Source organism: Erpetoichthys calabaricus, chromosome 2 (assembly GCF_900747795.2).
Source record: "Erpetoichthys calabaricus chromosome 2, fErpCal1.3, whole genome shotgun sequence".
Classification (NCBI taxonomy): Eukaryota; Metazoa; Chordata; class Cladistia; order Polypteriformes; family Polypteridae; genus Erpetoichthys; species Erpetoichthys calabaricus.
Window position 1 is genome coordinate 8931767 of NC_041395.2, and position 25639 is coordinate 8957405.

At 43.1% G+C, this 25639-nt stretch overlaps 1 protein-coding gene across 1 annotated transcript in view; it reads right to left on the reverse strand.

The window, feature by feature from the left end:
- Positions 1 to 25639, reverse strand: part of pdhx (pyruvate dehydrogenase complex component X) — a 409158-nt gene that overhangs the window by 276476 nt on the left and 107043 nt on the right. The window contains exon 3 of the mRNA XM_051923616.1: positions 2333 to 2433. Coding sequence (XP_051779576.1) covers positions 2333 to 2433 — 101 coding nt within the window. The remainder of the gene's footprint in view (positions 1 to 2332; positions 2434 to 25639) is intronic.

Sequence of the window (25639 nt, forward strand, 5' to 3'; positions counted from 1 at the left end):
CAAAACGAAGCCTCTGAAGAAAGAGTCACTCGCTTAGCCGCTAATACACAAGCGAGGTGAGCACATCGGCAAAACAAAACCTCCGAAGAAATGCAAAGCCGTTTAGCCGCTAATGCACAAGCGATGCGAGCACGACATCTCTACATTTCAATTTTTTTTCTGACGATATCAATAGTTTCCAGGACTCTGTGGGCTTACACAGTTATTATACATATTACACGATTTTTCATAAAAGAATAAGAGATGAGCTTGAAAGATATTGAAGGACAAGAATGTAGTAAAAATGAGACTTTATCTGGGCATGTAAGCCAATGAAACAATCCGAGGAAATGCAAGGTAATGAACCAATCAGAGTAAGTAAGCATTCATTCAGCACAGTTATGCACATTCAGTTATCTATAAGAATGACTCTCCGTCTCTGTTCTGTGACCATTTAATGGCAAGCACAGCTTAGGGCCCATCCCTTAAGCAGACAGCTGTGATGTGGTGCTCCCTTTTCACAAAAGATAAATTAAAAGACACATAAACAAGCTTCCTCCTGCCTGATTTTTTGGGTTGATTATTTTATATTCAAAGAGATCGTACAGTAGATGAGGACAAAATTCTTCACAAGGGAAGGATAAATGTAGCCAAACACTGAGAGCTCCTTGTAGAAAACCTCAAGACTGTGGCGAAGGTTCACTTTCAGCACAACAGTGACCCGAAGCCTACAGCCAAAACAACAATGGCACAGCTTTGTGACAAGTCTGAATCTCCTTGAGTGGCCCGGTCAAAGCTCAGACTTAACACTAGAATCCCTGAAGCCTACAAATAAACTCGTAATCCCAGGCCACCTTAAATTCCTTCGCACCTCTCCTTGTCAGCGTCTTTTGTTTTGCAAATGTAACAGTCAGCACAAGCAGACTGCTATCCCATCAACCCCACTGACACAGCTCAATACAGGGCAAAAAGTTCTCCCAGCTCAAGGCTCTTCATCTGGGTGTGAGGTGCCTGGAGTTGTAGAGGGTAAATAATATATTGTTAACTCACAAAGAAGATTCTCAGAGCTCAAGTGTGTTTATCTCAAATGCTTGTGAGTCAGCAGTTCTTACCGCTGCACCACCCAAGCAGTCATGTCATTGACTTACGCTAAGCCAACTTCTTTTTCTCCGGTTGTATTCTTATACTTGTACCTTTTGTGGAAGTGTTTATTTGATATTTGGACTTCAGTCTTCACACATTATACACTTCATATCTACATTTTGTCAATTATTACTAAAACATGAAAAATGTTTTATTATTTGCTCAACATTTTTTGCCTCACATTTCCTATCAACCTACAATTACACAGATCGTTGTAGACACGGAACACACATGAAATGTATGTATTGCAAATGACGATAAATTATTTACCATCTACAACTCCAGGCACCTCACACCCAGATAAAGAGCCTTGAGCTGGAGATGTTTGTGATGGATTTCAACTCCGTTAGTGGGGGTAGTGTCAATGGGTAATGGGTTTAGCAGGCTGCTTGCTGCTTGTGCTGAGCGACACATTTGCAAAACAAAAGACGCTGACAAGGAGAGGTGTGAAGGAATTTAAGGTGGCCTGAGATTACGAGTTTTTTCGTAGGCTTCAGGGATTCTAGTGTTAAACCTCGAAGAACATCTGTGGAGAGACCTGAAGATGGCAGTTCACAGGGGCTTCCCAATTAATCTAACCGAGCTTGAAAGGATCTGCCAGGAAGAATGGGATAAACTGTTCAAATCCAAGTGAGCAAAGGCTTTAGAGACTCACCAAGAAGTCTTGAGACTCGAACTGCTGCCGAAGGGACTTGTGCAAAGTACTGAATTAGGGGTCTGAATACTTCTACAAATGAGAGATTTCACGTTTTGATTTTTAATAAATGTGCACACCATTCTGCAAACATGTCTTCACTTTGTCATTATGGGTTATCGAGAGTAGATTGATGGGTAAAAATGGCAAGTTTATCCAGTTAAAATGAAATCTACAACTTGATAAACTGCACTGAAAGTGATAGTCATGAATACTATCTGAATTCACTGTTTGTTTGCTGTCCAACTAATTATTCTACTTTGGTTGTCCCATAGTCTTCCACGTTGGTCTTTTCTATTCCAGTGAAGCACTGGTGAAAGTTTAAACTCAACAGAACCTCAAGGGCTTTACAATGTAGTGGTAAAACAGTTCATGAATCATTATGTCTGTATAGCAGGAGCCCAAGCATTTGCTTCTACATTTTCCAATGGTTTCAAACTAATACTAAGTACACATGACAATAAACATCGATCACGGATAACATGACGACTAAAATGACAAAGGGCGTTCACTCACCAATATCTTCGCCAGAACACCATCATCATTGGACTCCATTGTAACGACAGCCTTGTCCGTTTCAATCTCACAAAGTGCGTCACCAACATTAACAACGTCCCCTGTAACAAACCACAAAATGTCACAAATTAATGCTGGTATACCAAGAATAATTCTGCAATTTTGAATAAGGTACACCAGAGCCTTATTTGTAAAAGGATACAACCTGACAAAAATGATAAAATAGGTGCATCACATTAGATATTACTTTTAATAAAAAGAGCTACCCAGCAGGTTCCACCCTTTAGCGCAAGTCCAAATCTTCCAAAGTAGCCATTGATTCTTAAATCTATTTCTCAAACGAAACTTGGAACTCCACTTTACTCGGTTTTACACAAAAATACAAAAGAACATTTTAAAACCTACTTAATCGATTCAGAATAATTTTGAATTCTCAAGTAGACCCTGGAGAGGTAGACAGTTGTTCTAGAGACAACAGAAATGAAGGTCAGTAGGACCACCATGACAGAATACATGTGTGTGAATGAGAGGGAGGTCAGTGGAACGGGGAGGATGCAGGGAGTAGAGTTGGCAAAGGTGGAGGAGTTAAAATACTTGGGATCAACAGTACAGAGTAACTGGGATTGTGGAAGAGAAGTGAAGAAGAGAGTGCAGGCAGGGTGGAGTGGTGGAGAAGAATGTCAGGAGTGACCGATAGGTATCAGCAATAGTGAAAGGAAGGTCTACAGGATGGTAGTGAGACCAGCTATGTTATATGGGTTGAAGACGGTGGCACAGGAAGGCAGCTGGAGGTGGTAGAGTTAAAGATGTTAAAATTTGCATTGGATGTGATGAGGATGGACAGGATTAGAAATGAGGACATTAGAGGGTCAGCTCAGGTTGGACGGTTTGGAGACAAAGTCAGAGAGCAGAGGTTGCATTGGTTTGGACATGTGCAGAGGAGAGATGAGGGGTATAATGAGAGAAGGGTGCTAAGGATAGAGCTGCCAGACAAGAGGAGAAGAGGAAGGCATAAGAGAAAGTTTGCTGATGTGGTGAGAGAGGACATGCAGGTTGGTGAGTGTGATGGAGCAAGATGCAGAGGACAGGGAGATATGGAACAAGATGATCGTCTGTGACGACACCAAACGGGAGCAGGCGAAAGAAGAACCACCATCAGGTGCTAGGCATGAGTCTGTATGTCGAATATTGGTTTTGGCCTGTAAACAATTTGGAGTCATTAACTACCTTAATATTAATTTCTTTGGGGATTTTGGAGGAAAACCAAAGTACCAGCAGTAAAACTAGGGATGGGACGTCTGACAATGAAGCCGTATTGCTTTATTGATGCCCACTGTTTTTGAAGCGGTATATAGTAGCTTGTATCAAAGCTTCATTATCATGTTGTAGCGGTCTAAAAAAGATCCAGCTAAGATTCACACCACCTGTTGACAGTGATTTATTTGTTTAGTTTCTGGTGGGGACCCCAGGAACGCACCCAGCCTTGGCCCAACTCACACACACTCCCTCACAGAGTCAAAGGAGCAAACGACAATAAAACAGAAATTGACAAATGTATTAAACAATAATAAATGAAATCTAACTACGCAAACTACAATGATCCCACCCCAGTTTCCTTTCCGGCGAACACACAATAAATATGAACTTAAAAATGACAAACAACTAAACAAAAACTACATATGATGAAGTCCATATGAAAAGGCAACCAGTGTAGTGAAATGATGGAGATTGAATAATCCGGAGATCATCTCGCTGTAAGTAAATGTAAAGAACAGTTCTGCTGGTTTATCCTGATGATGAAGAGTGATTTTAACGGTAGCGCTCCAGCCCAGAACATCGACAAATAATCCAATTCAGTCCTCACACAGCAGGCAAACACCAGATGGTCCATACACACAAACAGGAGATAATCCAGGACAAGAACAATAATCCACAGGCCATGAACGGGAAGACAATACTGATGGGTAACTCCAGACACAACACAGCCTCCACTAACTGTATCACTGGCCACCTTTGAAATCTCGCACTGGCCTTGTTGTCCCCAGCAGAGTCGCTGCAGGGACTGCTGGGAGATGAAGTTTTTACTCCCTCGTAGCACTGCTACCATGTGACTGATGATGTCTGAAGCATTATACGACATTGAAGCACCAGCAACTCTTTGTCTGCTTTGAGGCACTGCACTGCTCTGCGTGCTATGAAAGAGGATTTGAAACGACCCTTCATACTGTACATAAAAGACACTGAATTACATATGGATGACCATAAAGTAAACCCCACCCTATACTATTCTTCTGTCCTGGAACTTCTAAAGTGCCATTAACTCTTTTAGGGCTAATTTTTTTTTTGTTTCTTTTCTCCCAGGGCTGAATATTTTTCCAAAAACTAACATTTTTTAAAAAAGAACACAAAGCAATTGTTTAACATATCAAATCAACAAAAAATATTTACTTTTGACAAATGTTACTGTCTTGCATGTTGTATGAGCCTGCATACTCTATGATTTCACATATATATCACATACATTTTACACAGCAAAGTCTGATCTCGCTCAAAGCAGCTAATTTCAGTCATTGCCACATTGCACTCCTTACAATACGTGTTGCTTTGGTGCCTATTTTTCAATTGTCTGTTGCTGCACTTTCTCACATATATTGTTCGTGTGTACTGTAGAGAGACAAGTCACCCATTTACCATTATGCCATGCCACTGCCACCAAGTTTTCTGCCTGCATGAAAACCGTATTGTCACCTCTTTTCATCTTCTGAAACTTTATGAACTTTATGTATGGCATTATAGCCTGGCTCACCCCATGGGATTTGCTTCTGTTTATTACAGAAGTGAATAAAACTTTGCAGCAGCACGTACCTAAGCCACCAGGGGACAAAACACATTTGGACCAATGCTCCCTGAAATTATATCACCAATTCTGTCCCATCTCTATTTGTAATACCACAGCGCGCTTCATCTCGTCTTTCGTTATGGGTTTCCACTTTGAAAAACGAGAATGCGATGCAAACGCAGCCCGCGATTCAAAAAAAATCTCTGCCTACCTGTTTGTCTCGTCTGACAGTAGCTGAAAAGCAGCATCAGGAGAGAGCAGCCTGAAGTACAGCAGCTGGTGATCTGTCGTGTCCAACAGCAAGCCATGCCGTCTTGTAAACTCCGGTAGCCAGATCGGCTCTCAACGGATCAATGTCTGTGTATTTATCCCATGCGAACCTTGCCGTAGATTCATCGGCTGCGCGAAGGCACGCAACTGGCAGCAGATCCGCTGGCGCGGCATCGGCTGGTGTCTGATCAGCTGATGCCTGCTTCTAACTCTCTTGCTCGATCTCCTGATCACTGCCAATAAAGTCCGATTCTGAAAAATCAAGAGTCCGACTCCGCGATAATGTGCAAATGCGCATAATGCGAGTGTTTTCTTTTCTGCACTTGCTTCGCTGCCTTTTCACATGTCGGTGCCATCTTGCCTGTTTACATTTCGCAACTCACGCACACGCAAGGTTTATTTGCCGAGTCAACGAGTCTAGCATTCCTCCAAGCACAGAGGGAATGCCTGTGACGTGACAGTGAGATTAACAGCTGATTGTCGCCCTCTATCCCTGGATGTCGACTTTTGTCGACATTCGCCTTCAACCCCTCCTGTCGACAAAAGTCGACATCCGCCCTAAAAGAGTTAATACTCTAGACCATAGTTTCTTAGCTGGTGTTGGGTCACGCCGGGTCGAGATTCACAGGTGTATTTCAATGTCCGAGGGACTTGTAAGGTTTGTGGAGTATCTCGCCACGTGCTGTTTAAGCAAGCGACATTAACTCCACCAAATCCTGCGGCGGTAATTCTGGGTCTTAAAGTTGCTAAGAAGGCAAAATTGGGCCGAGAGAGAAAAAAAAAAATTGTTACTACCATAGGCACACTCTTTAAACCTCCTTATGATGTTCAGTTTCCTAAACCCCGTTAGGATTCCATTGGCTCCTTAATGTAATTATTCTCCAAACACCAATGGAAAAATAATAATCTTTCACAGCTACAATCCCCTGATGTTACAAAGTTGTCACGTAATTATGAAGAATCGGTGGTGGTTTATAATATATGGTAGTGTCTCACCTGTGCTCACAGCTCTGAGTGTCGAGGGATTCTTGTTGTTTCCATTGCTGTCGTAATGGCACTGACAAGTTAAATCATCCTGGGCATGAGTCGCCAACACTGTTAGTTGGCATTCCTTCCTACCAATTAGCAGCTTTAGTAGTCCCAGCTGCAGGGGAGCTGATAAAACATGGCCAGACTATCAGAGTCACACATAAATTCCAGGTCCTTCTGACGACAACGCACTACCTGAAAGAGCAAAGAATCCATTGGCATTCAGCACAGGCGACCATAGTGCAGTGCTACACAATTCATAATGGAAACACATTCACCTTTAGGCCAACACATTTCAACGTTATTTTACCGTTGAAAATTGTCAGCCATGCTAACGTGTACATTTATTTATTGCAGCTATTCAACAAATCGATTCTCATGAGATCAAAATGAACACGCCGAGCGTTCTTGGGCTTTTAGTGCACTTAATGTGATTGAAACTATACGTTCAAGAAGGGCTTGGATGTGCACTTCCCTCCACTGGCTGCCTAGAGCTCATGACCGCTTGCGATTTCTGTAAACCCCACCAGACGTCGCTATTTTCGAATCTTCTGACCTTTTTTTTTTTTGGCATATTCGGGAAGAAAGCTTCAAAAGCTTCATGGGGCGGCTTCGCCCGTCCATTACTAAGAAAAGCCCACATAGACACATACAGGACTGGCAAGTTGTACACAGACAGGTCCAGGATTTGGACCCTGGACTAGAGATGTTAAACTCCAAGAAAATTGGTGCAAAGGATCGTAAGTGTTAAGAGTTTACCCAGAAATCTAACCTATTACTGTAAAATTACAGCAAGTAGAAATAGGCAGATTTAATGTTTGTTTTGTTTTTTGGCAAATTTTGCTAATCACCGGAAGTTCACGTGCATCGCACTATGCCTCTAGAATATCCGCTAGCTGGACTCCCGGCTGACTCTGCCTGTTCCTGTTTGATGTTAGCCAAAGTAAGAGACAAAGTAAAAAGAATTTGTACAGCAGACAGGACTAAAGTTACTCAGCTGGACACGGCCTATTTATGCAACATGGATTACGAAAGCTCTCAGTTCACATGCCGGTTTCTCACCTCACATACAGCAAAAGACGTGAAGTAAGTGACCAGTGACCCACTTACTTCTACTCAACTACACTTTTAAATGAAAATGTGGAAGTGTGGACATAGCCTAAGCCCATCTGTTTTGACCAGTGGGGGGGATTGAGCAGTTTTTTGGCCTTGAACCCCTGCAGATTTTTTTGTCAGGTAGAGTCCCCCTAAACATCCCCCACACCACAATAGCATTGGACTTATAATTACAAGAGACTTAAGCAAACGAATCCATAATTAGGGACTCACCTTTACCTATGACTTGTATATTTATATTATTTAAGTGTTGTGAAAGGCGCTATATCAGCGCTGACCCGACACAGACTGACACCGGAGGCACACATAAAATAAAACACAAAGATTTATTTTTCTTCAGCCGTGGAGCACGTCTTCCCCTTGTCCCACAGGCCCAACACAGTTCCCACAACACACAAAAGATAAACACCCAAAACACACTCTTTCTCCTCCACTCCTCCCAGGCAGCTTCATCCTCCTCATCCTCCCGACTCTAGCGCCCCGAGTAGTGGCTGCAGGCTCATCTTATAGCCCACCCGGAAGTGCTTCAGGTGGTAATTAGCCTAATTAGGCTGCACTTCTGGGTGTGGCTGCATCACAGCCCAGACGGGCTCATGAAGTCCTTGCAGCTCTTCCTGGCAGTGAACACGGAACCCAACAGGGATGAGCTCTGAAGTCCAATGCCTGAGGCCCCGATGCAACCCAGGGGGGCTGCCACCAAGTGTTCCGGGGAACGTAGCGTGGATCCCATGGCTGCTCAAAGATGTCAAAGGGGAGTCCCAGCCGGGCATGGGTCCTGGTTGTCCGCCACAATGTGTACTGAATTATTATTACTTACCGTTTTTGGCATCTCATTTATCCATTCATATTTAATTACAATTAATTTGTTGTTATTGTTTGTCTTAATTTTCTCTTTAACTTCTTGTATAAAGCACATTGAGCTCTAAAAATGTGCAATAGATAAAAGTTGTTGATAAATGGAGAGATACAGTGAAGCAGGTCTGAGCACAGATGAGGTCCTGGCTGCAATTCTAACCTTTATCTCTTCTTCTTCTCCATAATGGGGTTGGTGCTTGCTGGTCTTCGTGGGATTCTTTACTCTTTTGGTGTCACTATTAATTTTTATCGTGACAGGCATGGGTTGGATTTGGTTGTGAAGTGTTATGCGGTGGTAGGATGGGAGGTGGGCGCCGAGCATGGCGTTTTATTTTATTGAAATTCCCAATAGAATAGCTTATGTTCCCTGGGGACCTGGGTTCGCTTCCCGGGTCCTCCCTGCGTGGGTTTCCTCCCACAGTCCAAAGACATGCAGGTTAGGTGGATTGGCGATTCTAAATTGGCCCTAGTGTGTGCTTGGTGTGTGGGTGTGTTTGTGTGTGTCCTGCGGTGGGTTGGCACCCTGCCCAGGATTGGTTCCTGCCTTGTGCCCTGTGTTGGCTGGGATTGACTCCAGCAGACCCCCGTGACCCTGTGTTCGGATTCAGCGGGTTGGAAAATGGATGGATGGATGGATGGATGGATGTTCCCCTTGAAAGTGTTTTGTATTTCAATAAAAATTTGACTACAAAAAAATTATTCTAGATGAATTCAAAAGGGGTGGCACGGTGGTGCAGTGGTAGCGTTGCAGCCTCACAGTAGGGGGACCTGAGTTCGCTTCCTGTGTCCTTCTTGCGTGGAGTTTGCATGTTCTCCCCGTGTCTGCGTGGGTTTCCTCCGGGCGCTCCGGTTTCTCCCACAGTCCAAAGACATGCTGGTTAGGTGGACTGGTGATTCTAAAATTGGCCCTAGTGTGTGCTTGGTGTGTGTGTGTGTGTGTGCCCTGTGGTGGGTTGGCCCCCTGCCCATGATTGGTTCCTGCCTTGTGCCCTGTGTTGGCTGGGATTGGCTCCAGCAGACCCCCCCGTGACCCTGTGTTCGGATTCAGCGGGTTGGAAAATGGATGGATGGATGGATGTTTAATAACTTGTAGACTACATTTTATTTTTTTACCTTGCACTCAGTGAGCAAAGCCACTGGGTAATCAACTACAACATTACCTAAAAAAAAGAATGTAAAGGTAAACCCGTCTACTGTACAGTACTGTACTGCTATGTCTCCGCAGTGCTAGAATGTAAAATACCGATGTTACCGCTATCCATCCATCCATCCATTATCCAACCGCTATATCCTAACTATAGGGTCATGGGGGTCTGCTGGAGCCAATCCCAGCCAGCACAGGGCACAAGGCAGGAAACAAACCCTGGGCAGGGCACCAGCCCACCACAGTGTTACTGGTATGTACTGGAATTCATGCAAGCGCGTTTTCTTTGGTATAAGTAGGGTAAATACGTAATAATTTAATAAAAATACAGTAAAATGTACAGGTACTCACCAATAATGAATGACATCAATGATGATGAATTAGCTGTGAAGTATGATGCAGAGGATTTACAGCTCCTCGGGTGGCGACTCTTCTTCAGGCGCTTCAGGATGAGTCGCATCTTCGGACGGGTCTTCTTCTGGTGGGGTTTAGTGCTGGCTTTTCTTTATAGGTTTGAGGAACACTGTGATGAGAAGTTGCTGCTGTTGTTTCTTCATGGTGGCGAATGGCAGCATCGATGCTAGGGATGCACCGATACCGATACCAGTATCTGGTATCGGCCTCGATACCACATTTTCTAAAGTACTCGTACTCGTTAAAAGTCCCCCGATACCACGGTCTGAGAAATGTCTATGTTTGAGCGGCATGTAAGGGGTTAATCACAGGCGCCGAGTGCCCGCCCCCAGGCCCCGGCTGCAGCTCAGAGCGGGGAGAAGGCGAGGCGAGACATGTCAGCCGTGTGGAACTATTTCAAAGTGAATGAAGACGACAAAACAAAGGCGGACTGCAAATTGTGCTCAGCGAAATTGTCCAGAGGAGGCTCAAAAGGTAGCGCATTTAACACAAGTAATTTAATCAAGCACCTAAAATCCCAACACGACAATGAGTACAAAGAGTTTACCCACGCTTCTAAACCAACACAACCCACTCTGCAGCAAACTCTTGCAAGACGAGAGAAAATGTCCAGAGACAATCCACGTGCTGTGAAAATAACACAGGCAATTATCGAGTACATTGCATTGAGTGACCAGCCACTCTCGGAGGTACAAAATGTGGGATTCCTGCGTCTCCTCCATGTTCTGGAGCCCAGATATGATATCCCAAGCCGCCGCTACATGACTGACACGGAGCTGCCTAAACTACACAACTCCGTGAAAAAACATATCCACAGCCTACTGCAAGCCTCCTCTGCGTTTAGTTTCACCACGGATATTTGGACAAGCAGTGTTAGCCCCGTGTCGCTAATTAGTCTAACCTACCAGTGGATAGACGAGAGTTTCACGCCGCAACGAGCCATATTACATGCGAAACAATTCCGCGGCTCGCACACCAGCCAGGCTATAGCGCATGTGTTTGAGGAAATGCTCCAGACAGGCTGCCACCCGTCCTTTAAAATACGGAATCGTCCCGTATTTGAGAATGAAATTGCGCGTCCCGTTTTGAGTCAATACGGGACGGGTTTTGTCCCGTATTTTTTTTATCATTTTTTTTTAAAGCAGCGTCTCATGCAAATCATTCCACACACATTTTATGAAGATGCCTCCTTTCCTACTTTTGATTGGGTAATACGGGATGTGGACCCCGCTGCAGTATGCGTCCCTTATTTTTTTGTATTAAAAGTGGTAACCCTAACCTAATCATGTTTTTATTAAGTACTCGGTATCGGCGAGTACTGAAATGCAAGTACTCGTACTCATTTTCCAAAAAAGTGGTATCGGTGCATCCCTAATCAATGCCATTATTAACTTTGAGACCCCGAACCATATAGGGATCCCGTGTAACTCCTTCGCTGTCCTAATAATCTCAGACAGACTTTCCAATGTCAGACCCTGCTGCACCACCTCCTCTTGCTCTGGATCTGTCGCTTCCTCCTCCTCTTCGCTGGCAGACTTCATTAACTCCAACAAATCCTCGTCCATCAGGGGTTCAGAGTGGGCATCGATGAGGTTGTTGACCTCATCTTGAGTGATGTCGTCAAAACCTTCTCCACCAAGTATCTCTGCCAATCTCACGGCCTTGTCGACAGCCTCGTGTTGAATTTCTTCAGGTGATAAGCCCTTGTAGTCATGGACACACTCTGGCCACAGCTTCTTCCAGCATGCGTTGAGGGATTCCTTTTTTATATCCTTAACAGCAGCTTGGATGACTGACAGGCACGTTGCAATCAAAGTTATGCCAGTAACCTTTTAATGTAAAATTCTCCTCCGTGTCCATTGCATCCACAAGGTGTTGGAGAGAATACCGGGTATAATGAGCCTTGAAGGCACGGATCATACCTTGGTCCATAAGTTGGATGAGGGAGGTGGTGTTGGCAGGGAGGAACTCAGTCTGAACTCCATCGTAATACAAATCCAAAGGGTGGCCACCAGCATTATCCATAACTAGCAAAATACCCGCGCTTCGCAGCAGAGAGTAGTGTGTTAAAGAAGTTATGAAAAAGAAAAGGAAACATTTTAAAAATAATGTAACATGATTGTCAATGTAATTGTCGTAGGCTTATTTTAGTATTGAGAGAGAATTTTATGATTGTAGAGTTTGATTGTAAATGTTGTGTATGTGAAATGCACATTTTTAGGATGTAAGGATCTCTTACGGCTCTCACGCCGTAAAATGACCAAGCTGTCTGCTGAGCTTACTCTTGAGCATGCAGCGTACAGTCGGCCATATGAGAAGCCATCTTGTGTCAGGTCAATGGCGACCTTTTTTTTTTTTTTTTTTTTTTTTTTTATATAAAGAGTCTGGACCTGTGACTTATTTATTGTCATAGCGAAGCAGACCCTCACTGGAAATTGCAGGCGTTTGAGCCAGTTCCAGTGAAGACAGTGGCCTCAATGAGGTTCTTGTGCAGAGATCTGATCTAAAGCCTGGTGCCGTTTTGGTGGTAACATAATTGGTGCGCCGACCTTCAAAACAGGAACTGCAGGTCTGACATTGTGGTCAGCAGCACAGGAGACTGTACTTTCTCCGCTCCTGTTCAGCCTATATACATCGGACTTCCAATACAACTCAGAGTCCTGCCACATGCAAAAGTTCGCTGACGACACTGCTATCGTGGGCTGCATCAGGAGTGGGCAGGAGGAGGAGTATAGGAACCTAATCAAGGACTTTGTTAAATGGTGCGACTCAAACCACCTACACCTGAACACCAGCAAAACCAAGGAGCTGGTGGTGGATTTTAGGAGGCCCAGGCCCCTCATGGACCCCGTGATCATCAGAGGTGACTGTGTGTAGATGGTGCAGACCTATAAATACCTGGGAGTAGAGCTGGATGATAAACTGGACTGGACTGCCAATACTGATGCTCTATACAAGAGAGGACAAAGCCGACTATACTTCCTTAGAAGGCTGGCGTCCTTCAACATCTGCAATAAGATGCTGCAGATGTTCTATCAGACGGTTGTGGCGAGCGCCCTCTTCTACGCGGTGGTGTGCTGGGGAGGCAGCATAAAGAAGAAGGATGCCTCACGCCTGGACAAACTGGTGAGGAAGGCAGGCTCTATTGTAGGCACGGAGCTGGACAGTTTGACATCTGTGGCAGAGCGACGGGCGCTGAGCAGACTCCTGTCAATCATGGAGAATCCACAGCATCCACTGAACAGGATCATCTCCAGACAGAAGAGTAGCTTCAGCGACAGACTGCTGTCACCATCCTGCTCCACTGACAGACTGAGAAGATTGTTCCTCCCACACACTATGTGACTCTTCAATTCCACCGGGGGGGGGTAAACGTTAACATGATACAAAGTTATTGTCTGTCTGTATATCTGCATTGTTATCACTCTTTAATTTAATATTGTTATTATCAGTATGCTGCTGCTGGAGTATGGGAATTTCCCCTTGGGATTAATAAAGTATCTATCTATCTAACTATCTATATGCGGAGGCCTGCCCAGAGGATTAACAGTGTGAAGAAACTAAATGAAAAGGCAGGAGTCACCAGCAGGAAGACGTGAAGCAAGGCCAACAATAACAGGCATGAAGCGGTGGAGTAAAGAAGAAGGGAGCAGTGAGCACGACGAACAGCTGAGGAAAGTAAGGAAGCGAGGAAGTAAGGAAGCCAGGAGGCACATGAGCGCGGGATGTCGTTAATCTATACAGGCAGGGAGCCAACCACGTGGTAGGTGTGCGGAAAAAGGAAGGGGGACCAGGAACACGTCTCTGCCATGAAATAAATCGTCTGTTAACGGAAATAAGGAATGAAACCACCAAAAGTAGAGGTCAGTTCCAAAAGTTCCTTACGACATAATGGTGAGAACCGCCAAAAAGTAGATGTTATTTTCGAAAGTTCGTTACGGGGCACGGCGCGAAATGAAGCATACTTAACATTTTTAAGTACAGTGTAAAGGATGAGCATGGGAAATCTGGTCTTCCTACGTATATTGGAAATCGCAGAAATAGTGAGGAGGGGTTTCCCGTATCATATACTGTATACAGTTTAGGGCAAACCAACTGAGGAAGCATGTACCAGAAATTAAAAGACCCATTGTCCGCAGAAATCCGCAAACCAGCAAAAAATCTGTGATATATATTTAAATATGCTTTACATATAAAATCCGCGATAAGAGTGAAGCCGCAAAAGTCGAAGCGCGATATGGCGAGGGATTACTGTACATACAATCCTATGGGTGAAATTACTTTGGGTCACGACCAACTCGTGTTGCGACCAGAGTTTTGGAACGAATTACGGTCATGAACAAAAACCCGCGGCCACTGCGGCCCTCCAGGAATGACTTTGCCCACCCCTGGTTTAGGGGGTAAACCCTTCCATGGGTGTTGCAATAGAACATGAAACATACCTAACTTTTGTAAGTACACTGCAAGGAATGAGCACGCGAAATTTCAGCTTCCCACCTGTATGGAAAGTGGGAGAATTAGTGATGAGCCAGTGAGGGCTTTGCCTTTTATATGTAGAGATGAGCAACACCTTGAAGTCCATGCCTAAGTCGTGGAGGTATTCCTTGGCTTGAGGGATGAAGCACTGGTGAAACCAGTTTGAAGTTAGGATTTTTGTAATCCAGGCTTTAGGGTTGTGCATCCAGTGGACAAGCAACAGGTTTTTATTTTTGTTTTTGAGGGCCCTAGGGTTTGCTGATTTGTAGATGAGGCCTGGTTTCAACAGCATTGCCACACATAATAAGTGTCACTCTGTCCTTCTGTGCCTTAAACCCTGGAGCTTTGGCTTCGTCCTTCATGATGTAAGTTCTGGATGGCATCTTCATCCAGAACAAGCCAGTCTCATCCATGTTGAAAACTTGTTCAGGCTTGTATTCCTTCTGCTCTACGATGTGCCTAAAGGTCTCGGGGTACTTCACCACAGCTTCTTTGTCGGCAGATGCTGCCTTCTCCATGTAGAGAAATACTTTTAATATTGAATCATTTCTGAAAACGATCAAACCATCCCTTACTGCCTTCGAGCTCCGGTGCTGTTGGTGGTCCTGGTTGCGGTTCATCGGTACCTTCTACATCGTCTCCTGTAGTGAACTGCTGGTACAATTTCCATGCTTTCTCACATATGATGTTACCATCCAAGGGGATGTTCTTCTTCCTGCAGTCGGTGAGCCACAATGCCAAGGCAGATTCCATCCTGACAATATTCTTATTTCTTACGGTCGTTACCGGTTTGGCACTATCACAGAAACTTAGTGTTACGGTACTCCTGATCACTGCCTCATTCTTCTTTATGTAGTGTATGGTGCTTTTGTTGATGCCATAATGGCGCACGCTACTGCGGCATAACTTTTTAGTTCCCGGAGTAACTCTAATAGTTCAACCTTCTCCTGGAGTGTCTTAAACTTCTTCTGGCGCTTAGGCTCATTGCCAGAAGCCTTAGAAGGTGCAGAGCATTTCGGCGAAGAACAAAATGGAAAACACGAGAACATCCAGCTGGAGATATGTCACAGGGAAGCAGTCAATCAGCAGAAAGGAGAAATGAATCACGCTCTCGGATTGGCTACTTTTACCATCCCAAGCCACGTTTTCCTCTATGGTTGCTTTCTGTTCTCTCTACAGTACAGTATTGCCAAGAAAAAAGCCATACAAAATTGCGGAGGATATTTGCGGTTTTCGCTAACAATTATTACGTAGGTTCTAAGGAAAAATCTGCGAACGACTGAGGCCACAAACTCTGAACCACAACTTTGCGGGGGTCTACTGTAGCTGCTTAACACTTTCAAGGCAGGTGTCGACAACAGTGGATACAAAGTACTGAAAGTTAACCGCCAAGAAAAATCACCTACAATGTATTCAATCGTTTTATCCACTAGATGGCAGCAAAGATCACAAGATACAGATGAATCGCCATTCACTTTTCATTAGAGCATGGCGTCAAAAGCCGTCAAAAGACATCCTCCACCAGAGATGTGTTGTGTATTGTCGATGACTTGGATTCTGCACAGTCAGATGAATATTTTGAGCTGTCTGAGTATAGTGACAATGAGAGTGTTGCTGATAAACTGTTTTGTCACTTTTGTTTTTCACAATCTGGATAATAAAGAGGAGTCTGACAAAATCCAAAAAAAAAAAAATTAAGCCTCCAAAGAAGCTTTCAAATGCCAGTGTGCACCTTGTCACATGGCTTCAGTCAACCAAGGCAATGCCAACAATCCCTTCCAGAGTTTTAGCCAAGTGGTCCTTGACAGGGCCATAATCAAAGGAAACTCAGAATTCATGTTATATTAAAAAAAACTGTGTGCAGGGTTTGCAATTGATTCTGGACATCTCATTAAAAACATTTCACCTGACATATCGACGGTGAGCAATTAAGAACACTTAATGTGTCACATTACTGGGCCACTCTGCTCCCTTCTGCCCAATTGATTCTGTTTTCTAATCCATTTATTATCAACCGGTGATTAAGCTTAGGCAGCTGCACCCTGACTGGGAGCCGTCTGTGAATCACACGCACAGCACGCCAGGGCAAAGGGATTTGAAGAAAGAAAGAAAGAAAGAAAGAAAGAAAGAAAGAAAGAAAGAAAGAAAGAAAGAAAGAAAGAAAGAAAGAAAGAAAGAAAGAAAGAAAGAAAGAAAGAAAGAAAGAAAGAAAGAAAGAAAGAAAGAAAGAAAGAAAGAAAGAAAATTTCAGCAGCACTCCGTCAATCAGGGTGGTGAGACAGAAGCCATTCTGGAGTAAAAGACATGTGAGAGTTTAAAAGTCTAACAACATGAGGAGAATTGTTTTTGGTCTGATGAGACAAACAATGCAAAACCCTTTGGGCACGAAAGTTCAAGTCTGGCAAAGACCAGGCACTGCTTATCACCCCTGCCCAATGCCATACCTGCAATGATGCATGGTGGTGGAAGTGTCATGGCATGGAGGTGCAGGGACAGGGAGACAGGTCAGAACTGAGGGAAGGATGAATGAAGCCAAATAGAGAGTAGCCCTTTGCTCAAGAGTACAGTGGAACTTTGGGTCACGACCGTAATTCATTCCAAAACTCTGGTCGCAACACGGTTTGGTCATGACCCAAAGTAATTTCCCCCATAGGATTGTATGTAAATACTAGAGGTGGGCGGTATGACCAAAATTCTATATCACGGTATTTTTCTACATTCTGCCGGTTTCACGGTATTAGACGGTATTTTTTTCCCCATGCATGAGTAGATGTTAACCACATTTTCCACTGCAATTACTGCAGTAGACTGGCTAAGAATAACCTATTAGACTGTTATGAGAATTGTACATCGTACAAAAAGACATTTTAATGTGCACACAAGTATTAATCCAGGTTTGCATGGCCCCATAAAGTGATAGTTTTCAAGGGGGTTGCACTAAAGAGAAGGAATCACATTGCATGACAGATGCAGTCAAAATATAGAACCTTTAATTGAACAAATTTTGCAAAAGCTTAAACTATGATTTTGACAACATATTTTCAACCATCCAAAGAGGCATTTAGACTTAGTAAAATATCCAGAGGTGTTTGTCAAAAGTTGGATTGCACTGAACACGTCATAGAAAAGGAATAAATAGTAAATATTTTTTGTAAACCAACTACACTTTCTGTAAATGTTAATCTCTGTCCACTGACACGTTAAAGTGACTTTTTAAACAATTTTACCATCATTAAACTGCATAATATTTAAACTAATAAATAATAACAATAAAATACATAATAGTATTACTGATAGCTGCACCATTACTTCAAGGCTTCAAGCCCAGGTGCATTACACAGTATTCACCAAATTAAAATAAAATAAAACAAGTGCAACTTGGTGATGATATCTTACCAACTGTACCATCATTTAGGCAAACTACATTAATATGGACCTTGCTTCAAGCTAAGCTATATACATAAATAATAAAAACTGCAACTTGCATTTCTAATGCTGTTTGTGGTATAGCCCTATGGAAGCACATTAGGGCCACTGTGAAGAAAAAAAAATAAGGACACGGAAGAAAAAAAACAAACTATATGTCGAGAATAACTTCGACATGTTGACTATGTCAAGATTAAAGTCGACATTTCCACTTTATTCTCATAGTTTATTTTATAATTAAAGTAGAATGTTGTAAACTAAACTTCTTCCTAAAATCAATGTTTAATTTACTAGATTTTCTCAAACCCCGTCACAAGTTAATGCAGCACATCAAATACTTTGTATTAAGTTTTCCTCGACCCAGTCGTTAATCACTAAGCTTCTTAAACTGACTTCCTCCGCACTAAGAGCAGGCGCCTGCAGCAATCACCGCACAGAATCCATTCACTTCATGATATTCCTGCTCTCTACCAAAACCCCAGTTCCTATCTTTCCTTTTTCTTTCTCCACATTACCAATCATCACACGATAAACGTCTTTGTGAAATTAAAACTAGTTATTAACTTAGCCGACGGAGTGTTCAGAACTTTAAAAATATCTTCGTTATACATCGCAGGATGAATACAAGCAAAACATACACTAGCAAGTACAAAAACAAGTACAACTTGGCTTGCAGTGTTATCCAGTAGTATAGAAACAGTATTTACACATCTGACCTTTTAAAACTAAAGTATCTCTAGGCGACGGACGTGACTCCTTTTTTTCGGCAAAAGTTCTTCTGTTCATCATGTTCTACTTTACTTTTAGTTCAGTTTCGGAATGCTCTCTGTCCATATTCACCGCGTGGCATACCTATGCTACCGCCCACTATTTGGTGGTGTAGCAGTGAAAAAGAGCCCTAGTGCAACAAATCTGTGTTTAGTGGTGTAGCAGTGAAAAAGGTTCCCACTTGAACAGTTTCCCACTGCGCCACGTTCCGAACGTCATTTAGGCAATTTAAACCGGTGTTGCGGTATAAGAAAAATCCATATCATAAAAAAAATAAAAAACTGTTTTCGGTATGAACCAGTATACCGCTCAGCACTAGTAAATACAATTAATCCGTTGCGTTCCGTTCTCTCTCGCGCTCGCTCACTGCACAGCGAATGCACAGGGAGAGACTGAACACGTGCAGAAATCATTGGCACAGATGAACCGGAAGGGAAACTGGCTTGTTCGTCACCCGAGTGTGTGGTCATGAACAGACACAAAAGTTTGGCTAACTTTTTGGTCGTAACCCGATTTGTATGTGGTCCAAGACGTTCCTGACCCGAGGTTCCACTGTAAATGCTACCTCAGACAGGGATTAAGGTTCAATAACCTGAAACATACAGCAAAGACAACACAGGAGTGGCTTCTGGAAAAGTCTCTGCCGTTTACAGGAACTTCACATCCAATCTAACAGAGCTTGAGAGCGCTGGCAAAGAACAATGGAATAAACTGTCCAAATTCAGAAAGAAAGAAAGAAAGAAAGAAAGAAAGAAAGAAAGAAAGAAAGAAAGAAAGAAAGAAAGAAAGAAAGAAAGAAAGATTTCAGCAGCACTCCATCAATCAGGGTGGTGAGACAGAAGCCATTCTGGAGTAAAACACATGTGAGAGTTTAAAAGTCTAACAACATGAGGAGAATTTTTTTTGGTCTGATGAGACAAAAAAATGCAAAACCCTTTGGGCACAAAAGTTCAAGTCTGGCAAAGACCAGGCACTGCTCATCACCCTGCCCAATGCCATACCTGCAATGATGCATGGTGGTGGCAGTGTCATGGCATGGAGGTGCAGGGACAGGGAAAGAAAATTCCTTTTGTGATATATCTTTCATAATATACCATATATATGAGAGTACCATCTCATTACGACAAGTTTAGATAAGTATAATTCATCGTTTTAGTTTTAAACCAAGACTGTCATAACTAACAATAAAAGAAGATCCTGCACTACGTGAAAAGAAGGCTGCAATATTGGACAGGCGCACAGAGCTTATGGCTGCAAGCATAAAATTATGATGAGAAAATGAATAAAACGCTTGTATGCTTATGTGCTTCTGTGTTCACATGTAACTTTCATTATGAAAAAGCTTGTTGTACAGAATGGATTCACACAGTACAATCCCATCCCATCAATCCACACTGAACAGCCCATAATGTTTTCAGAAAGGTTTGCAAATTTACTTAAACTCAAAAACTCAAATATCTCCTTCCTAGAAGTCTTCAGACTCATTGCTATGGCACTCCAAAAGTCTGTTCCGGTCCATCCTGCATGCTTTAATTCTCCTTGAGATGTTCCTACAACATGAGTGGAGTCCATATCTTTGGGCAAACTATATAGATCAGATATCATTTTGAGAGGCACAACGTGGACCTGTGCATAGAAGGTCCCACAATTCACACTGCATGTGTGGACCAAAACAACGCTGTGAAGTCTGAGGAACTCTCTGTAGTCCTCTGTGATTAAATTGTGGTGAGGCAAAGACCAGGCCAAGGGGATTAAACCATCTGTAAAGCTTTGAATGTTCCCAGGGGCACAGCGACCTCAAGAATTGTGAAATAGAAGAAGTTTGGAATGACGAGGATTCTTCCTGTTTGGCCAAACTGAGTAACTCAGGAATGTGACTAAGAAACCAGTGGTCTTTCTAGCAGAGCTTTAGATGTCCTCTGCTGAGATGGTATAACCTGTCAGAAAGACAACCACCTCAGCAGCACTCCATCAATCAAGTGATTATGGCAGCCACTCTGGTGAAAAAGGCACATGACATGAGGATGAGGAAAGAGGATCTCTGGTTTGACGAGACAAAAGTTAAACTCTTTTGGCAGAACTCCAGGCACTGCTCATCACCTGCCTAATACCATCCCTATGCTGAAGCATAATGGAGGTAGCATCATGGTGTGGGTGGTGTAGTGACAGGGAGACTGGTCAGAATTGAGGGACGGATGAATGCAGCCAAATACAAAAAATTGAGTGGCTCAGCCATACAGTATACCAGACTTAACAGGAGAGACCTGAAAATGGCAGTTTACAAGTGTTGGCCATTCAGTCTAATGGGGCTTGAGATGATCTGCCAGGAAGAATGGGCTAAATTGCCCAAATCCAAGTATGGAATGGGGATGGCAGAGTGCAATCTTCTTTTCTCTTGTCACACACATGCGCATGGGAGGCAGCTAGAAGGACCAGAAGAAGGTACGGTAAGACCCCGCTTAACGCGGGGCATACATTCCAAGCAATCCCATTTCTAAACGAGGTCATCTTAACACGTAAATAATGGGGACAGGTGAAACGGGACAAAGAATTAAAACGTTTATCTGTTTTTTTTGTTTTATTTTGTCTTCTTTCGGCTGCTCCCGTTAGGGGTCGCCACAGTGGATCATATTCTTCCATATCTTTCTGTCCTCGTCATCTTGTTCTGTTACACCCATCACCTGCATGTCCTCTCTCACCACATCCATAAACCTTCTCTTAGGCCTTCCTCTTTCCTCTTCCCTGGCAGCTCTATCCTTAGCATCCTTCTCCCAATATACCCCTCATCTCTCCTCTGCACATGTCCAAACCATCGCAATCTCACCTCTCTGACTTTGTCTCCCAACCGTCTAACCTGAGCTGACCCTCTAATGTTCTCATTTCTAATCCTGTCCATCCTCATCACACCGAATGCAAATCTTAGCATCTTTAACTCTGCCACCTCCAGCTCTGTCTCCTGCTTTCTGGTCAGTGCCACTGTCTCCAACCCTTATAACATAGTTGGTCTCACTACCGTCCTGTAGACCTTCCCTTTCACTCTGATATCCATCTGTCACAAAACACTCCTGACACTCTTTTCCACCCACTCCACCCTGCCTGTGCTCTCTTTTTCACTTTTCTTCCACAATCTCCATTACTCTGTACTGTTGATCCCAAGTATTTAAACTCATCCACCTTCGCCAACTCTACTCCTCTCATCCCATCCACACCAATCTTCTGACCTCCCTCTCATTTACACACATGTATTCTTGTCTTGGTGGTCCTACTGATCTTCATTCCTCTCCTCTCTACAGCATATCTCCACCTCTCCAGGGTCTCCTCAACCTGCTCCCTACTATCACTACAGATCACAATGTCATCAGCAGACATCACAGACCACGGGGACTCCTGTCTAATCTCATCTGTCAACCTGTTCATCACCATTGCAAATAAGAAAGGGCTCAGAGCTGATCAGTGATGTAATCCCACCTCCATCACTCCTACCGCAGACCTCACCACGGTCACACTTCCCTCATACATATCCTGTACAACTCTTAAAAACTTTGTTTTATTTTGTAACATGTATAATTAAATACTTTATTACATTAGACATTTTTTAATTGCTAATATCAAATTTTATTCATAAACCATTCATGAAAATCAAAAATATTTGAGTAAATACATAATTTATGTTAGTGATGAGGAAGGTTCTCCCTCATTTGACACTTTGTTTCTTGTGAAGAACTCATCTAACATCGTCTGCCTTTTTCTCTGTCGTTCAGCAAGCAATGGTCGATAGCCAGACATCGCATCGATGACACTTCGTCTTGACTTTGAACTTCTAGCAGAATTTGGATCGTTTTAGTATAAACTGATCCATAATTTCCATAATAGTGGTTAAACTTTTTTTTTTTTTTTAGAAAATCCATTGAAAGTTCCTTTTGTTCCTCATCTTCAGAAACGCTAATTTCGCTGATTTGGCATTCACCTGCATCTAATTGTCTGAGCACCTTCATTTTAGTTTCCAGTGAAATGCTTTTTCTTGTCACTTTACTTTTTTTTTCTTTGCAACCACTCATTTTAAAACTAAAAAGGGTTTATTACAGTAAAATAAAATGTTATGCTTATATCCTTACACAATAACGTTGATGACCTATCATAAATGAACAGTGACGCAGCAGGCATACATAATGTACTGTACTGCACTGATATCAAATGCGCCGCGAAACTGAATACGAGTATCTAATCAAGTGGTGCAATTAAGGCGAAAACCGACATTTTCGCCGAAAACCTCGCTTTTATGTGACTACTAAATGAATCAATAATTCTTTGCATTTACAGTGGGTACGGAAAGTATTCAGACCCCCTTCAATTTTTCACTCTTTGTCATATTGCAGCCATTTGCTAAAATCATTTAAATTAATTTTTCCCTCATTAATGTACACACAGCACCCCATATTGACAGACAAAAAAAAGAATTTTTGAAATTGTTGCAGATTTATTAAAAAAGACAAACTGAAATATCACATGGTCCTAAGTGTTCAGACCCTTTGCTCAGTATTTAGTAGAAGCACCCTTTTGAGCTAATACAGCCAGGAGTCTTCTTGGGAAAGATGCAACAAGTTTTTCACACCTGGATTTGGGGATCCTCTGCCATTCCTCCTTGCAGATCCTCTCCAGTTCTGTCAGGTTGGATGGTAAACGTTGGTGGACAGCCATTTTTAGGTCTCTCCAGAGATGCTCAATTGGGTTTAAGTCAGGGCTCTGGCTGGGCCATTCAAGAACAGTCACAGAGTTGTTGTGAAGCCACTCCTTCATTATTTTAGCTGTGTGCTTAGGGTCATTGTCTTGTTGGAAGGTAAACCTTCGGCCCAGTCTGAGGTCCTTAGCAGTCTGGAGAAGGTTTTTGTCCAGGATATCCCTGTACTTGGCTGCATTCATCTTTCCCTCGATTGCAACCAGTCGTCCTGTCCCTGCAGCTGAAAAACACCCCCACAGCATGATGCTGCCACCGCCATGCTTCACTGTGAGGACTGTATTGGACAAGTGATGAGCAGTGCCTGGTTGTCTCCACACATACCTCAGTGCAAGACACATGACAGCCCGCATGGAGTTTGCTAAAAGACACCTGAAGGACTCTGAGATGGTGAGAAATAAGATTCTCTGGTCTGATGAGACCAAGATAGAACTTTTTGGCCTTAATTCTAAGCGGTATGTGTGGAGACAACCAGGCACTGCTCATCACTTGTCCAATACAGTCCAGACAGTGAAGCATGGCGGTGGCAGCATCATGCTGTGGGGGTGTTTTTCAGCTGCAGGGACAGGACGACTGGTTGCAATCGAGGGAAAGATGAATGCAGCCAAGTACAGGGATATCCTGGACAAAAACCTTCTCCAGACTGCTAAGGACCTCAGACTGGGCCGAAGGTTTACCTTCCAACAAGACAATGACCCTAAGCACACAGCTAAAATAACGAAGGAGTGGCTTCACAACAACTCTGTGACTGTTCTTGAATGGCCCAGCCAGAGCCCTGACTTAAACCCAATTGAGCATCTCTGGAGAGACCTAAAAATGGCTGTCCACCAACGTTTACCATCCAACCTGACAGAACTGGAGAGGATCTGCAAGGAGGAATGGCAGAGGATCCCCAAATCCAAGTGTGAAAAACTTGTTGCATCTTTCCCAAGAAGACTCCTGGCTGTATTAGCTCAAAAGGGTGCTTCTACTAAATACTGAGCAAAGGGTCTGAATACTTCGGACCATGTGATATTTCAGTTTTTCTTTTTTAATAAATCTGCAACAATTTCAAAAATTCTTTTTTTTGTCTGTCAATATGGGGTGCTGTGTGTACATTAATGAGGGAAAAATTAATTTAAATGATTTTAGCAAATGGCTGCAATATGACAAAGAGTGAAAAATTGAAGGGGGTCTGAATACTTTCCGTACCCACTATATATAGCGCTTTTTCTCACTACTCGAAGCGCTCAGCAATTGCAGGTTAAGGGCCTTGCTAATGGGCCTAACAGAGCAGAGTTCCTATTGGCACTTACAGGATTCGAACCGGCAACCTTTCTGATTGCCAGTGCAGATCCCTAGCCTCAGAGCCACCACTCCGCCTGGATGAAATGAATGAAATGAAATGAAAAACTAGAATTCGAAAAAAAAAAAATCAAACGTAATACCGAAAAAGCATTACAGTAATCCCTCGCTACTTCGCGGTTCACTTTTCGCGGATTCACGACTTTGCGGATTTTATATGTAAGCATATCTAAATATATAACGCGGATTTTTCGCTGCTTCGCGGGATTCTGCGGACAATGGGTCTTTTTACTTCTGGTACTTGCTTCCTCAGTTGGTTTGCCCAGTTGATTTCATACAAGAGATGCTATTGGCGGATGGCTGAGAAGCTACCCAATCAGAGCACGCAGTTAAGTTCCTGTGTGCTGATTGGCTCAGTGACGGAGTGCTGCATTAACCAGGAAGTCTCATCTCACTCATTCAGCATTAACATGCTCTTGCTACTGCTTCAGGGGCCGTGTCCAAGCACCAACAGAAGATGCAAATGATTGCAGAAAAGGTAAAAGTTTTGGATATGTTGAAGGAAGGGAACAGCTACACCGCTGCAGGACACCATTACAGCATCAATGAGTCCATGATTATTTTTATTTAAAAAGGAGGAAAAGCATATAAGATCTACGGCCGCAGTGTCCTTTAACCAGGGCGCAAAACGAGTTGCAAGTGGACGTGATAAGGCGGTAGTCTGGATGGAATCTGCTTTAGGAATCTTTACAACAAGGTCGATGACGTCATGACCGCCTACAAGCTGCTACGTGTACTTCGCTATACAGTAAGTGTAAACTTATCTACCGATTTCATATTGCTTAGCAGTTGTCCCTGTTATTAACAGAGTAAAGGGTGGGTTGTAAACAATACAGGGAGGGTTTAAAAACATCCAAATACACGTTAAGTAATTAAATAAATACTAGCCAA